Genomic DNA, 19,612 nt, shown 5'->3' with positions numbered 1-19,612 from the left:
TTGTCTAGGATTGTGAATTGTAGGCTGTTTTTTCTTTGTTTTATGTCTAAAAGCCACTTATGAGTGAGTACATATATATTTGTCTTTCTAGGCCTGTGTTACCTCACTCAATATGATGTTTTCTAGATCCATCCATTTGCCCACAAATTTTAAAATGTCATTTTTTTTTAAAGCGCTGAATAGTACTCCATTGTGTAAATGTTCCACATTTTCTTTATCTGTTCTTCGGTTAAGGGGCATTTAGGTTGCTTCTAGGTTCTGACTATTACAAATAATGCTGCCATGAACATAGTTGAGCACACGTCCTTGTGGCACGATTGAGCATCCTTTGGATATATACCCAAAAGTGGTATTGCTGGGTCTTGAGAAAGGTTATTTCCTAATTTTCAGAGAAATCGCCACACTGACATCCAAAGGGGCTGTACCAACTTGCATTCCCACCAGCAGTGCAGAAGTGTTCCCTTTACCCCACATCCTCTCCAGCATAAGTTGTCATTAGTGTTTTTGATCTTGGCCATTCTTACAGGTGTAAGATGGAATCTCAGAGTTCTTTTGATTTGCATTTCTCTGATGACTAAGGATGCTGTGCATTTCCTTAAGTGTCTTTCAGCCATTTTAGATTCCTCTGTTGGCAGTTCTGTGTTTATGTTTGTACCCCATATACAAAGAACTCAAGAAATTGGTCGTCGAACAAATAATCTTAATAATATTTAAATATTTGCTTTATTTTTATCTTATGTGTATGGGTGTTTTGCCTGCATGTATGTGTCTACACCAGAAGAGGGCATTAGATCTCCTGGATTGTGAGCTGCCATGTGGGTCCTGGAAGTCTCCTCCTGGTCCTCTGTAAGAGCAGCAAGTTTTTTTCACGGCTGGGCCATGTCTCCAGTCCTCTCTTCTTTTATTTTCAACATTGAAAATGTCCAAATTTAAATCAGCATCAGTCAGTATTTCTTATTTCTCTTACACCTCTTTCATTTGAAAATTGCAGACAGCTACAAGTAGTGTTCTCTCTGGATGTCATGTGGAAGACTTAGATGAAGGTAAGTGCTAAATTTGTCATGGCTTCTGGTAACTCTTACAGTGGCCCTTGCCTTTTAATTGAAGAAGAATTTGTGGGAGGAAAATTACTGAGGATAGTCTTTATAGTTGGAGATGAAGGAAAAGATGTAAATATTTTAAAGTAGGTAGAGATGAAAACCAAGTTCTCTATGGAACCTTGTCATAGGTTGCAGCTGAGGCTGGCCTTGATCTTGTGATGCTCCGGCCTTGACTGCTGAGCGCTTTCCCACAGCTGTGCATCGTTGTGCCTCCTCACGTAGCTTGCCCTGCAATGCCTGCTCCAGGCCAATTGGCTTTCATAAAATACACACTGACTTCTCAGGGTTCGTCTTCATCTCTGTAGTCAGTGTGAAAATGAATATTTATTGAGGTTTAGTAGTTTCCCCAAGTCACCCAGCTAGTAATGCATGAAGCACAACTTTTAAGCCTGGCAGAATAACCTTCTTGTCCCCTGAGGGGGGGTTGAGGGGCAGAACTTGTAAGCCTAGAAAATGGCTGCTTAGCCTTTCTCTCCTAAACCTATTTTTCTTGGATTATTTGGAACTAAATCAATCAAAGTCATTTGTATTCAGAAATGTGTGCACTTAGCTTCTATATTTGCTTAACTGAGCTTCATTTCTGTTATACAATGTTCTGCAGTGATATGCCCCAAACAGGTCTTAGGGCTTCTCCCTCAGTGTGCAGTGGTAGGGTTTGTCCACAAGAATTTCCTGGACAGTCAGTTTTCATTCCTGAAGGAGTTTCTAATAGAAATGCAGTCAGCCTCTCCCCTGAGTTCTCAGAGAAGAGGTTTCCCGGAGAGGAAGGCCACCCCCTATCAGATGAGAGCCAGTGCCACCAACTTGATTTAGCTGCTGTTTAGTGGCCTCTACAACATGCTATTTCACAGAGCCAATTGACTAGGTTAGTTGATTGGAAGGGGCACCTTTGTCATGTCTGTTTTATATCATGTGGGATGATACATGTGGAGGGATGTGATTCTTGGACATTAACATATTGGAATGACGAGGTAGTCTCACATGACATGATTATGTCCTGATTACTCCCTAGGGTCTTGTAACGGTTGGCATTTTCGTCCGCCACCCAGGGGAATCACAAGCAGCGAGGAATATACTTTGTGTAAAAGGTAATGTAAAAAATATTTTAGAAACAAATTACATGTCTCTTTTGAAAGGAAAGATAATTTTCCTTCACTTTTTGAAGGTAGTAATTTAAATTCAAAGAGAATAATATGTGAAGAAAGAAAAAGTATAGTGATTAAGGGAAATGGTTTGTTTCCTGTCTGAAACAGAGGCTGCACAGGTCAACACCAAATCCATGAGATTTTAATATTAAACCACAATTGTGTGAATACCGCTTGTTTAGACTTTGTTCAGAAAGCTTTCATGCTGGCTGAACTTAATTGCAGGCTGTTGTTAGTGTGGAATTTACTTAGATGTGGTAAGTGGAGTTGAAATTAGTTCCTATAAACTGAAAGAGAGCATAGTATCAGTCATACTTAATTATTTTCATAATTTTCTGAAAAAATAGTCATGTAATTCTTATATATGGAATTTGTGAGTACTTTGTATATGAACGACTTTCAGAATTAATGATGTAACTCATTACTAATAATTATTCCTTAAAATGTGGAAAGTAAACTAAAGTCCCTTTTTAAAGGCAAGCTCTTCAGTTCCTTTCATAGGAATGTGTGTCTGGTAGGGCTTTGCATAGACCTTGCTGCCCTAGACTGACTGGCATATTGAGAGGAGTCTGATATGTGCTGTAATGAGACACAGTCAAGATGAGGGCTCAGTTGTGTTGTGGAAATAAAAGGGCTGAACTAGTAAACACTGCAAGTCCTTGTGGTACCAAGCTAGTGGGGAGACAACATGAGCTTTTGAAAAAGAACCCTGAGAATTAGAGTCTAGATGAGAATAGAACCCCATTTTTTGTATTTTTTTGTTTCTGTTTTTGTTTTTATTTAGGAATTTTTTTTTTTTTTTTAGTTTTAGTTTATTTCATTTTACATTCCATCCAGTTTCCACTCTACCCCTGGGGAGTTTTTTTTAATTTATTGTTATGTGTATGCGTCTTTTGTCTGCATATATGTCTATGTATCATGTATGTGCCTATTTTCCTACAGAGGCCTGAAGACAGTGTTGGATTCTCCCCTTGGACAGGAGTTACAGATAGTTGTGAGCTGCCCTGTGGGAGCTGGGAATTGAGCTGGGTCTTCTGGAAGAGCAGCCAGCACTCTTAACTAAGTAGTGAAATAGCTTAGGGGCACACAGAAAGACAGATTTTGCAGCATGAAAACACACTCTATGTGTACAAGGCAAGCACAAGTTCTGCACTTATTTTCTGCAGCACATGAGGATTTAATCATCATCATCATCATCATCATCAGCAGCAGCAGCAGCAGCAGCAGCAGCAGCAGCAGCAGCAGCAGCATTCTAGGTTCATTCAGCCTCACTTCAGATGGTTTGGAGGCACCAGTGAGATGAGCCATGCAGGGCTTTTGCTGTGCTCCATTCATGTCTGTCTCCAGAGTGCGTTTTCCAGCTCAAAGTTGTCCATGCATAGCCGCTGTCTTGTGTTTGTTTTGTTAAATGTACTTTAATTATTTTTTCTTAGAGGATTTTTTCATCAATTTTTGAATGTTTTTACTGATATAAGATCAGACTTTACATAGTTTTGTAGGACATTTTAAAGTATTTTTAAAAAATTAATGATCAGTGGTCTGGAGAGATGGCTCAGAGATTAAGAGCACTGGCTGCTCTTCTAGAGGTCCTGAGTTCAATTCCCAGCAATCATATGGTGGCTCACACTCATCTGTAATGAGATCGGGGCCCTCTCTTCTGGTGTGCAGGCATACACACAGGCTGAACACTGTTTACATAATAAATAAATAAATAAATAAATACATACATACATACATACATACATATATCTTTTTAAAAAAATTAATGAGCTGGGCAGTGGTGGTGCACGCCTTCAATCTTGTGTGGCAGAGACAGGTGGATTTCTGTTCAAGGCCAGCCTGGTCTACAGATGAAGTTCCAGGACAGGTACCAAAGACATGCAAAGAAACCCTGTCTCAAAAAAACCAAAAAAATTAAAAAAATGAAAAGATTGCCGTGTTCTTGAGCACGAAGTTAGGGCACATTGTGTGGAGGTTGATGCTCTGACTGTTGTGAGTGCTCATCTGTGTAGTGAGGAGCAGACGGGCTGCGTTCCTGCCGCCCTGCTCCTGGCCGCCTGGCTAGCTTATGCCCCGAAATAACAACACACAAATTGTATTCATTTAAATACTGCCTGGCCCATTAATTTCAGCCTCTTACTCACATCTTGACTAACCCATATCTAATAATCTGTATAACACCACGAGTGGTGTCTTACCGGGAAAAATTCAGCACATCTGGCCTGGTGGCTGGCTTCATGGCATCTCTCCCTGAGGAGAGGCACGGCAGTCTGCCTCACTTAGGAGAGGCGTGGCAATTGTCTGAGCCATCTACCTCACTTCCTTCTTCCTGTTCTGTCTACTCCACCCACCTAAGGGCTGGCCAAGGCAGTTTCTTTATTAATAAATGAAATCAACAGATAGATAGAAGACATACCTACATCACATCTGCCTCCCTCTTCTCCCTTCATTGCACTTAACAGTGATAAATTTGGCCTCTCAAAGGATCTTTCTCTTGGTACTGAGGAGGCAGAGAGCAAATGGTAGAAGTTATCCTTAAATGGTTGAACAATCTGGGCAGTGTTGGCATACACTTTTTAATCCCAACACTTGGGAGGCAGAGGCAGGTGGATCTCTAAGTTCGAAGGCAGCCTGAGATCAGAAAAAAGTTTCAGGGCAGCCAGGGCTATGCAGAGAAACCCTCTCTTGAAAGACCCACCCCTAAAAAAGGTTGAATGTATATACAACTATCTTTCTCATTCCTCTTAGGTTTTTAGAGCAAGGAATTTGTAGGTATGGTGCCCAGTGTACTTCAGCACATTCCCAGGAAGAATTAGCAGAGTGGCAGAAAAGATACGCCTCACGTTTAATAAAACTGAAGCAGCAAAATGAGAATAAACAGCTCTCAGGCAGCTACATGGAAACCTTGATTGAAAAGTGGATGAGCTCACTGTCTCCTGAGAAAGTGGTAAGAACTAACTAACCCTGTTGCTTTGCTCTGAACAGTGCTCTGGTTTCATCTTTGCTTCCTCATGTGCTCAATTGTAGCTTATTTCTTCAGTCTACTAAGAACATGGATTTTTAAAAAATATTTATTTATTATGTATACAGTATTCTTTCTGCGTGTATGCCTGAAGGCCAGAAGAGGGCACCAGACCTCATTACAGATGGTTGTGAGCCACCATGTGGTTGCTGGGAATTGAACTCAGGACCTTTGGAAGAGCAGGCAATGCTCTTAACCACTGAGCCATTTCTCCAGCCCGGATGTTTGTTTGTTTGATTTGGTTTTTTTGAAACAGGGTTTCTCTGTGTAGCCCTGGCTGTCTAGGAACTTGCTTTGTAGACCAGGCTGGCCTTGAACTCACAGAGATCCACCCACCTCTGTCTCCCAGTGTTGAGATTAAAGGTATGTACCCCACCACCACCTGGCTAAGAACATGTTCTTAATAAAGTGGTGTTTTTAGTAACATAAGATGGCTTGTTTGTTAAGATGAACGTTTGTCTGGAGGTATGCAGCTCCTACAGTAATGATCTTCATTAGGAAGGTTTTCATTCTCAGGTTTTGGTTGTTAATTTCCTTCTGTCTGCATTGCATGTCTCTCTTGTAAGAATGGCTGGAAAGCAGTGTGTGAAATCCCTTGGTCATCGGTCAGCAAGCACTGCGTCTGTGCTCATGGCTGACACTTGTGCTTCTGCCCTCAGACTGTAATGAAATCGCTCTTTGCTTCCAGCTCAGCGAGTGCATAGAGGGAGTTCAGGTGGAGCACAGCCCTGACCTGTCGGTCACCGTCAACACCAAAAAATCCCACCAGACATGGACCTTTGCTCTGACCTGTAAGGTATGAACCCCATGCTAATTAAAGATTTCATCAGACTTGTTCTGTTTCTCAAAGCTTATTGAAATTTAAATGTCTATTAAGAGAGTGTTAAAAATGTTTTACTCGGAGTATATTTTATGTAGACTCTGTATTGTGCCAAAGTGAGTTTCTGTATTTCAGTCATTAAATGTCCTTTTTTCTACTTTGAAATAAGATTCTTTTATTTGTGTAGGACACCTTCTTATTTACTTGGAAAAATAGTCTGACATATATTACCTTTATAACTTGGAACATAGGATGGGGTTCATGGCTTAAAATTAGATATTTGATAATTGAATTATTTAATCTGGCAGCTTTAAGATTTTTTTCAATGAAAACCTATTTTTGTATTTTATTTGATGAAGTCACAAATTCTGTAATAATGTGTATTTTTATTTTATTTTTGTGTTTTCTGGGCCTTGCCCATGCTAGGCATGTGTTCTACCACTGAACTATATCCCCAGCCCTAGAGAGGGGTTTTCAATATGAGACATTTTCTGCATTGCTTCTCATCTTAAATTATGATGGTCACAGTTTAAGACTGGAGTAGAGTTAACTATTTCAGTGAATATATTTGGTGGAGAAGTTTTGTGTTCTTTTTAGTGGTATTTCTTCTTGGCACCATCTGCATCTTGAGATGGAATGTTTCACTTCAGCCCTGAACCCAATCCAGTGCTCTCAGAGGTAACCGTCCTCCTTCGAAGGCTTCCTATGTGAGGCTCTGTAAGCACAGTTAGAGGTTCACCCAAGATGGCAAATTTTGCCACTGGGAAAGATGAACGTAAACAGAAGGTCCAGGGAGGCTGATGACGTAGCATACGTATATCATTTTAGAAACTTTGCTTTAACCATTCTGTTTTGTCTTTTTCTTTTTCTACTTAAATAGCTTGTGAGCACAGTTTGTTGGACAACATAGTACCTTAGAAACATGGGAGTAGCAGACCCTTCCGGGAATATTTTCATTGAAGAGCCCAGTTACAACTGAATTTTTACCCCCTTGTACTCAATGAATTATTTTAACTTCCTTGTAGCCTGCAAGAATGCTGTATCGGGTAGCATTGCTTTATGATGCTCATCGTCCTCATTTTAGTATCATTGCCATATCTGCCGGAGATAGTACTACCCAGGTATCACAAGAAGTCCCCGAAAACTGTCAAGAATGGATAGGAGGAAAGATGGTCCAAAATGGATTAGATCATTACGTGTATAAAGTCGGGATAGCATTTAACACAGAAATATTTGGAACTTTTCGCCAAACCATAGTTTTCGACTTTGGATTGGAGCCAGTACTCATGCAAAGAGTAATGATTGATGCAGCTTCTACAGAAGGTAATATTTAGACTTTTTTCCAACCGATACAATGTATTAAAAGGCAAGATTAAAAGATTTGTATTGACCCCTAAATATTCCACAAATAGGGAAGGAATAAAAAGCAAAAATTCCCATGTTAATTGACTTATTCACTGTGTAATGACCATAAAATGGGTCAGGTTGTGCCTTGGATCTCTTCATGCAGTCATTCGGCAAATCTTACTTTGAAGTCCCCTAAAATTGCCTCACACGAGTAGGTAATTAGATATATTTTGGTCTAGCAATTTCATGTTTAAAGTAAGATGGTTTTTTTAGCACAGTCAGACCTTTTAGTATTTGACTAGAATGTTTTTCTAAGGGTAATGACATATATACCTACAGTGTCTATTTCCATTTCCTAACTGTTCAGTCAGCTTTGCTGATGTTACTACATTATCTCTGAAGGAAAGCCCTCAATATCAGTATTAAGTCAGCGTGTGCTTTCACTATTTGTAAGGAGGGCAGGGTATCTCAACAGGATCTGTTCGGTGCCTTGGGAAGGGTTCCTGGTTTCAGCACAGGAGCACCTGCATACTTGCTGCTGTGGCTGATTTGCTTTGTATACTGCTGGTGGTGCATGTACCTAAATTTAATGCCTAAATTTAACAGGACAGGGAAAGGGCATGCTAGCCCACTCTTCTGTGTCTCTTGGTTGGATTATAGGTGCTTTAATTTATTAAACAAATGATAAAGGATTTCATTAATGACACTCTGTAGTATGTGTATGACTTGGTACTGTGCTGACTGGAAGTAATTATAATGTGGAGGATGCTCACTCCAAGTACCAGTGTCCCACTCATTAGAACCTGGAACACTTTTCTTTCCATGAGCAGACGCTAGGATACTATGATTTGGACATGGTAACCAGGCAGTGGAACTGTTCTTTTTCTTTTTTCCCCTATGAGTTGAGGTTAATGAATGTATTCATTCATTCATCCATCCATCCATTTATCCATCCATCCATCCATCCATTCATTTTTCTGGGACTGGGACTCACGAAGTAGCCCAGGCTAACCTTGAATTCACAAGTCTGCTGCCTCAGCCTCCCCAGTGCTGGAATTACAAGTATGTGACTGGCCTTCACTGTAACATTTGTGCCAAGCTTTTGTTGCTAGGTGATGTCTTCTTTGTGTGTGCTTTTACAGCCCAGGCTTCATTTTATCTCATTTTCTCCTTGTTTGATCTCATTTACATTTTATTTGGTTGTATGAAATTTTGTCATTTTCTCAGTAGGAACAAAAATACGTTAATTTCCATTGCCAAAGATAGATATGCCAGTAGACAAAATACAAATAAAAGCAGAGGGTATAACAAATCTTCTTATGAAGGACTGCATGGTAAATACTATAGGTGTTGTGAGGACTTGGTCATGGGCAGACCTCTAGGGATGGACCTGACTGCACTCACAGAACTTCAGAACTGCACTGTTTCAAGTGAGGGGAGGTTGGAATTGAAGAAAGAGAAGAAAACGAACTCCTCCTTGGCATCCAGGTGGATGTTGTTTTTAGAGTAGTGCTTAAATAGTCATGGCTTGTTTTCCCAGAAATGTTAAGAATCCACATTAGTGGGTGTTAAATGTCTGCAATAAAAAGTTAAGGGAAGCCGGGTGGTGGTGGTACATGTCTTTAATCCCAGGCAAAGGCAGGTGGATCTCTGAGTTTAAGGCCAATCTGTAGTGTGAGTTCCCTTGTCTCTGTGTCTCTACTCTGTAGAGGTCTTAATACCTCCAAGCTTGATGAGGAAACTTTTAAGAGAATGGAGCTGGTGTACCTTTCTTAGATGAGTGTGAGGACTAGACATAAGTGTGGCATGTTTAGCTCATAGTAGGCATTTAAAGGAATTATTTTCAGGCTGGTGAGATGGCTCAGTGGATGAAGGCACTTGCCACCAAGCAGGCTGCTTTATTGATTGCTCAGTCTGCTTTCTTATAGAAAGAGGTAGCACTACCAATCCCGGGGTAGCACCACCCACAGTGAGCTGGGTCCTCCCACACCAATATCTAATTAAGAAAATGCACTGCAGACTTACCTACAGGTCAAACGATGGAGGCAGTTTCTCATTGAGAATCCTCCTTTCCAAATGACTCTGGCTTGCATCATGTTGACATAAATTAGCCAGTACACTGGTAACAAGTTTATCCCTAAATAATACTGGACAGTAGTCTTCTTCCATGAAGTTATACACTTGACTCTACTGGGCCATCTCCACTGACGTCCCCAGCAGCCCCTATGGTTAAGAATGCTGCCCACTCTCTCCCACAGTTCTAGTGCTTCACCCACTAAAGGCTGTTTGTGCCTTTCAGACTGACTGCCTTCATGTGACTCAGGGAGATTCATAGTCGAGTTGTATGACAAATGATATTTTCCTAGCTCATTCTTAATTATTGGACTAAAAAAAATCCTTTCTTCCTTAATTAATTTAGCTTTTGAGTGGAATTAAAAACACAACTCCATAGGTTTTTTTAAAAAAATTATTTGTTTATATTTTATGCATGAGTGCTCTGCATGTCTGCCTGCAGGCCAGAAGAGGGCATCAGATCCGATTACAGATGGTTGTGAGCCACCACGTGAGTGCTGGGAATTGAACTCAGGACCTCTGGAAGAGCAGTCAGTATCTCTCTAGCTTGATTTATTTATTTTTTCCACATTATTATTATCTGCAGTGTCCATTTATGGGTCATGAGGGAATGTCTTTTCTTCTTGTAGTTATATGGTAACCTCCTGTTGAGGAAGAATGTTACTTCAACTGTGTTTTTCTTTTCTTTCCTTTTTTTTTTTTTGCTTTCTTGATTATTGAGGCTTAGAAAAATAAGCTATTTACTTAAATTTTCTTTGGGTAAGCTTGAAGTTATGACTCAAAATGTGTGATAAAAGGCACCTGCAAGGGAAGGAAGTTAGCAAGCTTTCCTTGCATGCTATATATATGGCTTCCACTGATGGGAGAGTTTGGAGATGCTGATTTGGAATTGTGGTTTAGATGTCTGGAAGCAGCATATCTATGATTTAGTCTTAGGTTTGAATCTGGAAGCATGGTAGTCATTTCTCTGCCGTGAGTCTAGCAAGACATGATAACATCAACACAAAATTTAGTCTACCTTAAAAATGATTTTCCATTGCCAAAGTTGATGACAAACTAAGGACACTTATCTTCAATCCATGAATATTGTGTGACCAGCAAAGCATTAGAAAAAGAAGGTTTTAAAGTTTGTCTTCAGAGGTCAGTGTAGTGGATGACAGCACATGGAGAAGCCGCCCTCTGCTTCCACTGCTTCTGTCTGGCTATGTGGGGAATCCTCCACCTCAATGAGACAGGGTTTCTCTGTAGCCCTGGCTGACCTGGATCTCAGTCTGTAGACCAGGCTGGCCTCGAACTCAGAGATCACCTGCCTGGGATTTTAAAAGTGTTTGCACTGCTGCCTGGCATTGGTTATGTGGGGCTTCCCCCAAACCCCAGACAGGGTTTCTCTGTGTATCTCGGGTTGTCCTGGAACTCACTCAGTAGATCAGACTGGCCTTGAACTCACAGAGATTTGCATGCCTCTGTCTCCCTGAGTGCTGGGATTAACAGTGTGTACCACCACCAACCAGCTCTGGTTATGTGTTTTTAAGAAATAAGTTTGTTTTGTTTTTTTTACTACTTATATATTAAATTTGCTCTTCGACAGTTTCATACTTTTTTTTTTAAAAATATTTATTTATTTATTATGTATACAATATTCTGTTTGTGTGTCTGCCTGCAGGCCAGAAGAGGGCACCAGACCCCATTACAGATGGTTGTGAGCCACCATGTGGTTGCTGGGAATTGAACTCAGGACCTTTGGAAGAGCAGGCAATGCTCTTAACCTCTGAGCCATCTCTCCAGCCCAGTTTCATACTTTTTTGAGACAGGGTCTCTATGTAGCCCTAGATGGCTTCAAATTCACAGAGATTTGCCCATTTTTCCCTTTTAGATGCTGGGACTAAAGGTGTGGACCACCACATTTACCACTGTTTGGTGTGCAAATGCAGTATGTTTCAGCATGTGGTGTGTGTGTTTCAACTTTTTGTTTTGTTTTTCAAGACAGGGTTTCTCTGTAACTTTGGAGCATGTTCTGGAACTTGCTCTGTAGATAGACCAGGCTGGCCTTGAACTCACAGAGCTTTACCTGTCTCTGCCTCCTGAGTGCTGGGATCAAAGGCGTGTCACCACTGCCTGGCAAGTTTGTTTGTTCTTTGTGTGTGTGTGTTTCAGCTTTTAGTAGACTCTTAAAGCGGGAGAAATAGAGGCCAATGGTTGGCACAGCCAAAAAGGCTTCACGTTGCCTCTGGGTAGCAGTGTGGGAGAGGAGGTGTAGTGAGAGGGAAGTAGGAGTGCTAGTTGGAGTTGTGTGTGCTTGTGTCTTATTTAATGTGAACAGCCAAAACTTTGGTCTTCTAAGGAAAAGTGAGGTGTCTAACTTTGAAATTAGGAAACATTTTATCTTGCTTTTAGATAAATAGAGCTGCTTTTAATAAATGACATTTATTGAATCCTGTGGGCTACCTCTGCTTTGTTTTCCTCTCACCATCTTCTCGTATAGTCTCCAGGCCCCATTAAAGACACTGTTTAAATTCGTTGCATTTCATATTTCAAGGCAAAGCTTTCCTTTGGATACTGTATTATATGGGTAGGAGCTTTGTGGCTGGAATGCAAGCAGGCTCTTAATCTTAAACACCAGAGAGCCTAAGGATTGTGGGAAATATTTCTTGTGTCAGACTAGCTATTCTAGTTGAGTTGGCTATTTTGTAAAAGGATTTTTTTTATTCTTTTACAATTACATGTAGGTGTGCATGTCTGCATATATGCACAGATGAGTGGAGGTGCCCTCAGAGGACAGAACCATTGGTTCCATGGAGCTGGGTATAGACAGTGAGACAGTGAGCTGCCTAATGTGGTTGCTGGGAACTGAAATCTGGTCCTCTGGAAGAGCAGCAAGTGCTCTTAACTTCTGAGCCTTCTCTGTAGCCCAGAGTTGGCTAGTTTTGGGAGTGGCAGCCCTTCTGTGGTGTTAATTATATCCTGTTAGATTTTTGCGATGCTGAGGATCCATTTCAGGCTTGCACCCATGTTAAGCAAGTGCCCTTTAGGTATAGTCCAGTTTGATTTTTCCATGGATTTCTCTTAAATTTATTTACAGCTTCTGCCTACTTGCCACACCTCAGGGTAGTGCCTTCTATATTGGTGTCAGGTTTGCTTGGAGATTTTTACTACAAGAGTTGGTTAATGAATAGTCTTAATAAGCACTGTTAAATTCTCCTAAGTTGATTTGTGACTGTTGTCCAAGTTTGTTCATTTTTTGTCTTTCCAGTGTGTGATTCATTTTAGGCTGGTATAGGTTGAGGGGACATAATATGCCGTGGCTGAAGAGCTGCTCAGCAGTCCTGAGCATTACCTAAGTCTGGTTTTGATGATCACAGGTGCAGGAGCTACAGCTGGGGACACCAGTGACCACACTTGTAGGTGCCGGTGTGTTCAGCGTCTCTAAGGCACCTTTCCTTCTTCTCCATAAATGGAGGGTCTCAAGAAGCAATGACCTTTAAGCACTGTAAATTAGTGAGTCATTACACAGCTAACAGTTTCTTTTTCAGGTAAGAGGAATGAACAAGGTGTGGTGGCTCACACCTGTAATCTTAGCAAGAGAGACTGAAGCAGGGGAATGACTGCGATTTCCAGCTATAGAGTATTGTAGAGGAAGACTTTCTCTACACAACATAAAATCACCACCCCCCCCCAAGAGGGAAACAAATAAACAAAAAAACACACAAGGAAAGAATGAAGAACAGAGAGGCAGAAGTCTGACTCGGGCTCCCAAGAGAAGTAGTTCTCTAAAGCTTCTCAGGAGCCACCAGCCAGTCACAAGCATGACCTTTTGAGGCTGGCACACCAGGATGTTTTCAGGTGCCTCCTCTCTGCTGCTGAAGCTTTCCCTCCTACATAGTCATTAACAAGACACTGGGTATGGTGGCTCATTATCTAATCCTAGTGCTTGGGGAGCAGCCACGAGTTCTAGGTTAGCCTGGGCTACTAAGTGAGATCCTGTCCCACACCTCCAAGTGAAACAGGATAAAAATTAACATTGTTTGAAAATTTTGTGATGCTACTTGCTCAAGACACTAAGAAATTCCTAAAACCAAAGTGTAAATGATGGCACTATCTATATAAAATGTCAAAAAATGCTGCCGCTTATGCCACATCCCCAAAGTCCCAAAGTTTAAATACTTCTAGTCAGAAGTAGAGAAGTTGATTTCTGTAGATTTTAACATGTCATCCATGGCATTCTCAGGATACCATTTTTGGTCTGTTTTTCCCAAGCACCTTAAGGAACATCGAAACAGCCAGTGACCTTTAAATTACACAGAATGTGTGGTTTAAAGTATAGTCTAAAGCACTTAAGTAAAATCTGTAATGTAATTATGAAATGTAAATTTCCCACCTTACAATAGCAGTTAGACATCCTTCTATATTCTCTCTCTCTCTCTTCTCTCCTCTCTCTCTCTCTCTCTCTCTCTCTCGATTTTTCAAGACAGGGTTTCTCTGTGTTTCTGGCTATCCTGGAACTCACTCTGTAGATCAGTCTGACCTCAAACTCACAGAGATTTGCCTGCCTTTCTATCTACTCAATGCTGAGATAAAAAACATAGGCTACCAATGATCCAGTGCAGAGTAATTTTTATTTAAAATTACTTATGTGTGTGTGTGTATGTATTTGTGTGTGTTAGTATGTCATGTGTGTTTGTACCCATCGGTGTCAGAAGAGGGTGTCAACTGTCATGGAGCTGGTTGTGAGCCATCTGTCATGTGTGCTAGAATTCAGACTCTTGCCCTGGAAAGTGTGTTCTTAATTGCTGAGCCATCTCTCCAGCCCCTAGAGTAGTTTGAAGTATAATTTTAATGGATAGTTCATTTTTACTGCTGTTATGTTGCTGTCTGAGAATAACAATACTCTTACAAAAATGCTTTCACAAGAATCAAAAGTTAGAACTTAGGGCCTTTATATATTTTTATTAAGAACTAGGATACAAAAAAAATCCCAAACAAACAGATATTAAGATACTTTCCACTGTTGTGAAATTTCTTTGTGAATGGCTGCATGTGTATTTATAATGCATATGTGATATTTAGAGGTTGCAGCACCAGAGCCTGGGGTGTAGTTCAGTGGTAGAATAACGTTGGATTTTGGACTTGATCTCTAACACCACAAAATAATCAATAAATAAACAAACTTGCCAAATTACTAACTGAATGGGAGGTTGCAGTCACGCCTGTTCTGATTCAGAGACAGCTTGAGGTGACTTCCCCTGAACTCTGTCTGAACCTTTGCCTGATGAGTTAGCTAGACAACTTTCTAACTTTTGGCTATGTTTTGCTTTCCTGGGCGGGCATGCTCCACCCAGTAAGTCTCAGGTAGTGACCGTCATGTTTGCTGTTTATGGTACGACTCTATCAAAGATGCCAGAATCTGACAGTTCTGGTTTTGACACTGTGTCCTGTTTACAGTAAAATTTTGTTGAGTTTTACACGGCCTTTTGGGAAGTGGCATTCAAACGACTTCCTATCACATGTTCCAAGGAGTTGGCAGTGTTGTACACCAGTATCTTCTAACAGATTGGTGCTGGTAGCAAGGTGACCTTCAAACAGCTTCTCTGTACTTTGCCAGACAAACAAAGATGTACACTTTCAGGACTTTGGGTCTTTGTTTCATGGGGCAGGTACTAGGAAAGTTACTGTTGTCTGCCACTCGGTACATTCCATCATACAAGGAATTGGTCAGGTTTCTCCTGCAGGTCAGGGTCTCTTGTCTGAAGAGTTAAGTTCTGAATGTGTAACTGAAAATTAACTATTTGTGGCACGAGATAGCCAGTGCATAAAAAGATGTTCTCACGTGGATTCCTAACAATGTTATTTTGTTAAAATGATCAAAGATGCCAGGCATGGGAAAGTACTCTCAATGAGTTTTGTGTTATTTTATTTTAAGAATTTAGCTCTAGTATATGAAACTCTGTTACAAAAATAAGTACTTATTCACTTGAGAATTTAACCCTGTGTTCCTTTATAAACATGTTCCTTGTTTCCTTTAGATCTTGAGTACCTGATGCATGCAAAGCAGCAACTGGTGACCACAGCCAAGCGCTGGGATGCTTCCTCTAAGACTATCGTAGATTTTGAACCTAATGAAACTACTGATTTGGAGAAGAGCCTTCTGATCAGATACCAAATTCCTCTTTCTGCTGACCAGCTGTTTACACAGTCCGTTTTAGACAAATCATTGACCAAGGCAAACTATCAGTCACGGTTGCATGACCTGCTTTATATTGAGGAGATAGCCCAGTATAAAGAAGTCAGCAAGTAAGTTCTTTGAGAACCTCCCTCCTCCCCTCCACTCCTCTCTTCCTTCCCCTCCTCTCCTTCCTCTTTGCCTCCCTCCTCTCCTCCCCTCTTCCCTCCCCTTCTGTCCTCTTTCCCTTCCTCTCCCTACTTCACTCCCCTCCTCCCCTCCTCTTCTCTATTCTCCTTGGTCTACTTTAGAGTGGTATTTTTAATTTTACAGTTTAGATGTGTTTAAGTAAAGATGAGTATTAGAATAATTATTCTCCATTAGCTGTTTTTATTTAACCAATTAGCTAACTTAGAAACAGGATCTTGTTATGAAGTCCTGACTGACCTAGAACTCGATATGTAGGCCAGGTTGGACTTGAACTCTCAGTAGTCCTGCTTCTGCCTCTTGCATGTCAGATTGTATGTATGAGTCAGCACCCTTGGCGCTCTGTATTCTATCTTTATTGGAAGTGCTAGTAAGAATTGTGTTTAGGAAGCCATCAGTAGTGACTCATTCCTTTAATCCCAGCACTTGGGAGGCAGAGGCAGGTGGATGTCGGTGAGTTCGAGGCCAGCCTGGTTTACAAAGTTCCAGGAACAGCCAAGGTTACAGAGAAACCCGGGCTCAAACAAAACAAAACAACAAAACCAGAAAGAAAGAATTGTATTTAGTACATGGCTCTTTTTCACAGTACCTCACTGAATGTCTCCTGGGATCAGCTGTGCTCACTTTTGGCATATAAAACCAGTCCTCACTCTTGAGACACTTTGCAGTGTGTGTAGGCTATTGCAAGCACTTAGAGAATATTTGTTGAATCAATGTACAAAGACAAAAGTAAGCCACATATTTTGAAAGTTATAAGTTTATAAGTGCTCTGTCATCTTTTATATTTTGGCCACATATGAAGAGCTGAAAGCAAAAGATTATTTGATTAATGTAAGAGAAGTAGTCTTAAGTGAAAGTGTCAGTGAGTAAAACTATTGCAAAGGTAATTATTTTGAAAATAATTTTTACTGTTTAGGTTAAATAGGATGAATCTTCAAAATTGAGCCTCACTGAGACATGGTTACATTTTTGTAACTATTTCTCATTTTAAATATAGTCTAACCAATATACTTTTTTTGTAAGCTGTCTTATTATATACAAAAAACAAAGAGCAAACGAAAATGTAAAAGTACATTGTATCTATCTATTGTGATAGGACCTTTCAAAGTATCTCACATGAAATGTGCCAGGTCAGTATACTTTATTTTCATTATTCTGGGACTCTGCCATTGCTCTTTTGGTTGTGTTCTTATCTCCCTGCTCTGTCAGGAGCAGAATTTTGCTGTGTCTAGAACTAGCATAGGCTGGTCTAGAACTTGTCACTCTTACCCATTTCCTCTTGAGTGCTCATATTATAGATATGTGCTGGGCCATTTATTGGTAACTGTCAAGTGCCCAGGTGTACATGTGATGTTAGAGGACAATCTTCAGGATTTGGATCCCTCCTTCCACCTTGGTTTTGAGACAGGGTTTCTCTTGTTTTGCTTCCGCATTGTATACTCAAGCTTCTGGCTGATTCTCCTATTTCTTGCACTTACTGAGGTCACAAGTGTGGGCTACTGCACCCCATTTTTGTGTAGATTCTGGGTTTTGAGCTCAGGTCATCCTGGCACTTTACCTGATGAGCTGTCTTCCTTGGCCTCCCATCTGTGCAAATAAATCTTAAAGGCATGTATTGATTTTGACTGTACTGTGTTCTGATGAAATTATATTTATTAACACACAAATATGCTTGTGTGTTGTTCCCAATATCATATATCATATTCCTTTTTCTTAGGAAAGAGCACTCTGTGAGTATTGGGCTGATGCCTGGTTTGGGGTCCATGCTTTTAATCCTAGCACTTGGATACTTGAGAGGCAGATCAGGTGGAGCTCAATGACATCCAGGCCAGGCAGGGCTGTATAGTAAGAGCCTGTGTCAAAGCAAAAACAAAAGCACAGCAGCTTACCACTCAGGAGACAAAGCTTAGCACTCAGGAGACAAAGGCAAGGGAGAGTCATGGGTTTAAGGCCAGTTTGGGCCACCTAGCAATTTCTTAACTAACCCCAGCTACCGTAAGTACTATTTATAGAGCTGTGACAAGCAGGTGCTGAGGGACAACACACTTCATCTCACTGGACTTTACAGAGGCTTTCAGAGTCTTCAGGATTTCTTTTTTTCTTAAAACAAAAACAAACTTAGGCCACATGCTGATGTGCTTTCAGTGATCCTACCTTGGAAGAAATATGTTCAGTTCTGAGAGATACATTTTTAAAGAAATAAGTTTTTAGGGCTGGAGACATGACTCAGGTTAAGTCCATGTACTATTCTTGCAGAGGACCCAAGTTCTGTTGCCAGAACCCACATCAGGGGCTCACAACTGCCTGAAACCCCATTTTCAGGGATCCAACACTTTTGGCCTCTGAGACACCTGACATACATTGATTTATGCCTTCAACATACACATAATTAAAGATAATAAAATAAATCTTAAAAGGGCCAAAGACTAGACATTAACTGAAGCGGTGATTTCTATTGAACTGTGGCGGTGCAAACCTACCTAGTCTCCATGCCTGGCTACTACCTAGCGCACTCCTGCCCGGCCGGCCTAGTGTGGAGTAGGATATGTGTTACATCCTAGCCATGAGCACAGCTTCCGTGGGGTTACCTCACTTCTCCACTCTGCATCAGCAAACCAAACTCAGTGTAATCTAAAATGTCTTAAAAACTCCAAATAGTTTATTTTACTAGGTTGATTCTTGTTCATGTAGTGCAAAAAATCTCATGCAATCAAATTTTCTGTATAGCTCTGATGTTTGAAACTGACCTATCACTTCAGAGACATGCCCTCCCTAATGATGGCATTGGTCCTCGTCACATTTCTTATCAGCTACACAAGTGGCTTACAACAGCTGGTAATGTTGGTGGCTGCATTGCCTCCTGGGAAGGCTGAGATTATTGGCTTCAAGATTGATTCAAAATGTGGCATGCAAGAGTGGAAAGAATTTGAATTAAATTTCAAAGTCCTGTTCTTTAGATTTTTTAACTATGTGTTTCTGTATGTGTCTGTGTACAGGTATGTGCATATGAGTACTGGTGTCCCAAGGAGGTCAGAAGAGAGTGTTAGAGCCCCAGAACTGGAGTTACATATGGGAGGTTGTGAACTGCCTGTTGTGGGTGTGGGTCCTCTGGGAGAGCAGCAAGTGTTCCTAACCTTTGAGCCATCTCTCCAGCTCCAAGCTGGCAGAGCTGTTCTTCTAATACTTGAGGGAGGCTGTGACTGGTATTTTAGTTTAGCATGCCAACTTTTTAGGAAGATGAGATAGTGGTAGTAGTGGTTCTACTAGAAATTCTAAACTTGCATCTTTAGCATGCAACTAGTCTTCTGCAGGAAAATCTGTGTTTTGAGGTGTTTATTTTCTAGTGTGTCAAGGCACTGGTTAGTGTCACAGCAGATTCTCTTGCTGCTGTCAGGCTGTGGGCTTAGTTCTCAGAAATAAAGTGGTTGAAAGGAGAGTTTAGTATATGACGATAGAAACATGACAGAAAGCCATGTTCAAAGTTTATTATAGTAACACAGGTTAAAAATGTTGAGTTGAAAATGACCTAACCAGTAGTAGGACCCATGGTGCCCCTAGAAACCAGGGCTTTGTGAGAGTATAGTGGGGGAGTGGCTGTTGGTGAGATGGGCACAGTTGATGTAACTCAGCTTCTCGCTTGGAGACATAACTCCTCCTCCTCCTCCTCCTCCTCCTTCTTATTTTTTTTTTATTTTTATTTTTCAAGACTGGGTTTTTGTGTGTAGCCCTGGCTGCCCTGGA

General features: G+C 40.9%; 1 protein-coding gene across 7 annotated transcripts in view; it reads left to right on the top strand.

The window, feature by feature from the left end:
- Positions 1–19,612, top strand: part of Helz (helicase with zinc finger) — a 142,560-nt gene that overhangs the window by 51,191 nt on the left and 71,757 nt on the right. For all 7 annotated transcript variants that reach the window (XM_038326182.1, XM_038326185.1, XM_038326181.1 and 4 more), the window contains 6 exons: positions 992–1,043; positions 2,113–2,188; positions 4,994–5,192; positions 5,956–6,063; positions 7,113–7,410; positions 15,528–15,795. In XM_038326182.1, coding sequence (XP_038182110.1) covers positions 992–1,043; positions 2,113–2,188; positions 4,994–5,192; positions 5,956–6,063; positions 7,113–7,410; positions 15,528–15,795 — 1,001 coding nt within the window. The remainder of the gene's footprint in view (positions 1–991; positions 1,044–2,112; positions 2,189–4,993; positions 5,193–5,955; positions 6,064–7,112; positions 7,411–15,527; positions 15,796–19,612) is intronic.

Source organism: Arvicola amphibius, chromosome 4 (assembly GCF_903992535.2).
Source record: "Arvicola amphibius chromosome 4, mArvAmp1.2, whole genome shotgun sequence".
NCBI classification, from domain to species: Eukaryota; Metazoa; Chordata; class Mammalia; order Rodentia; family Cricetidae; genus Arvicola; species Arvicola amphibius.
The sequence above is the reverse complement of the archived record's forward strand: the minus strand, read 5'-3'. Positions and strand labels throughout refer to the sequence as shown.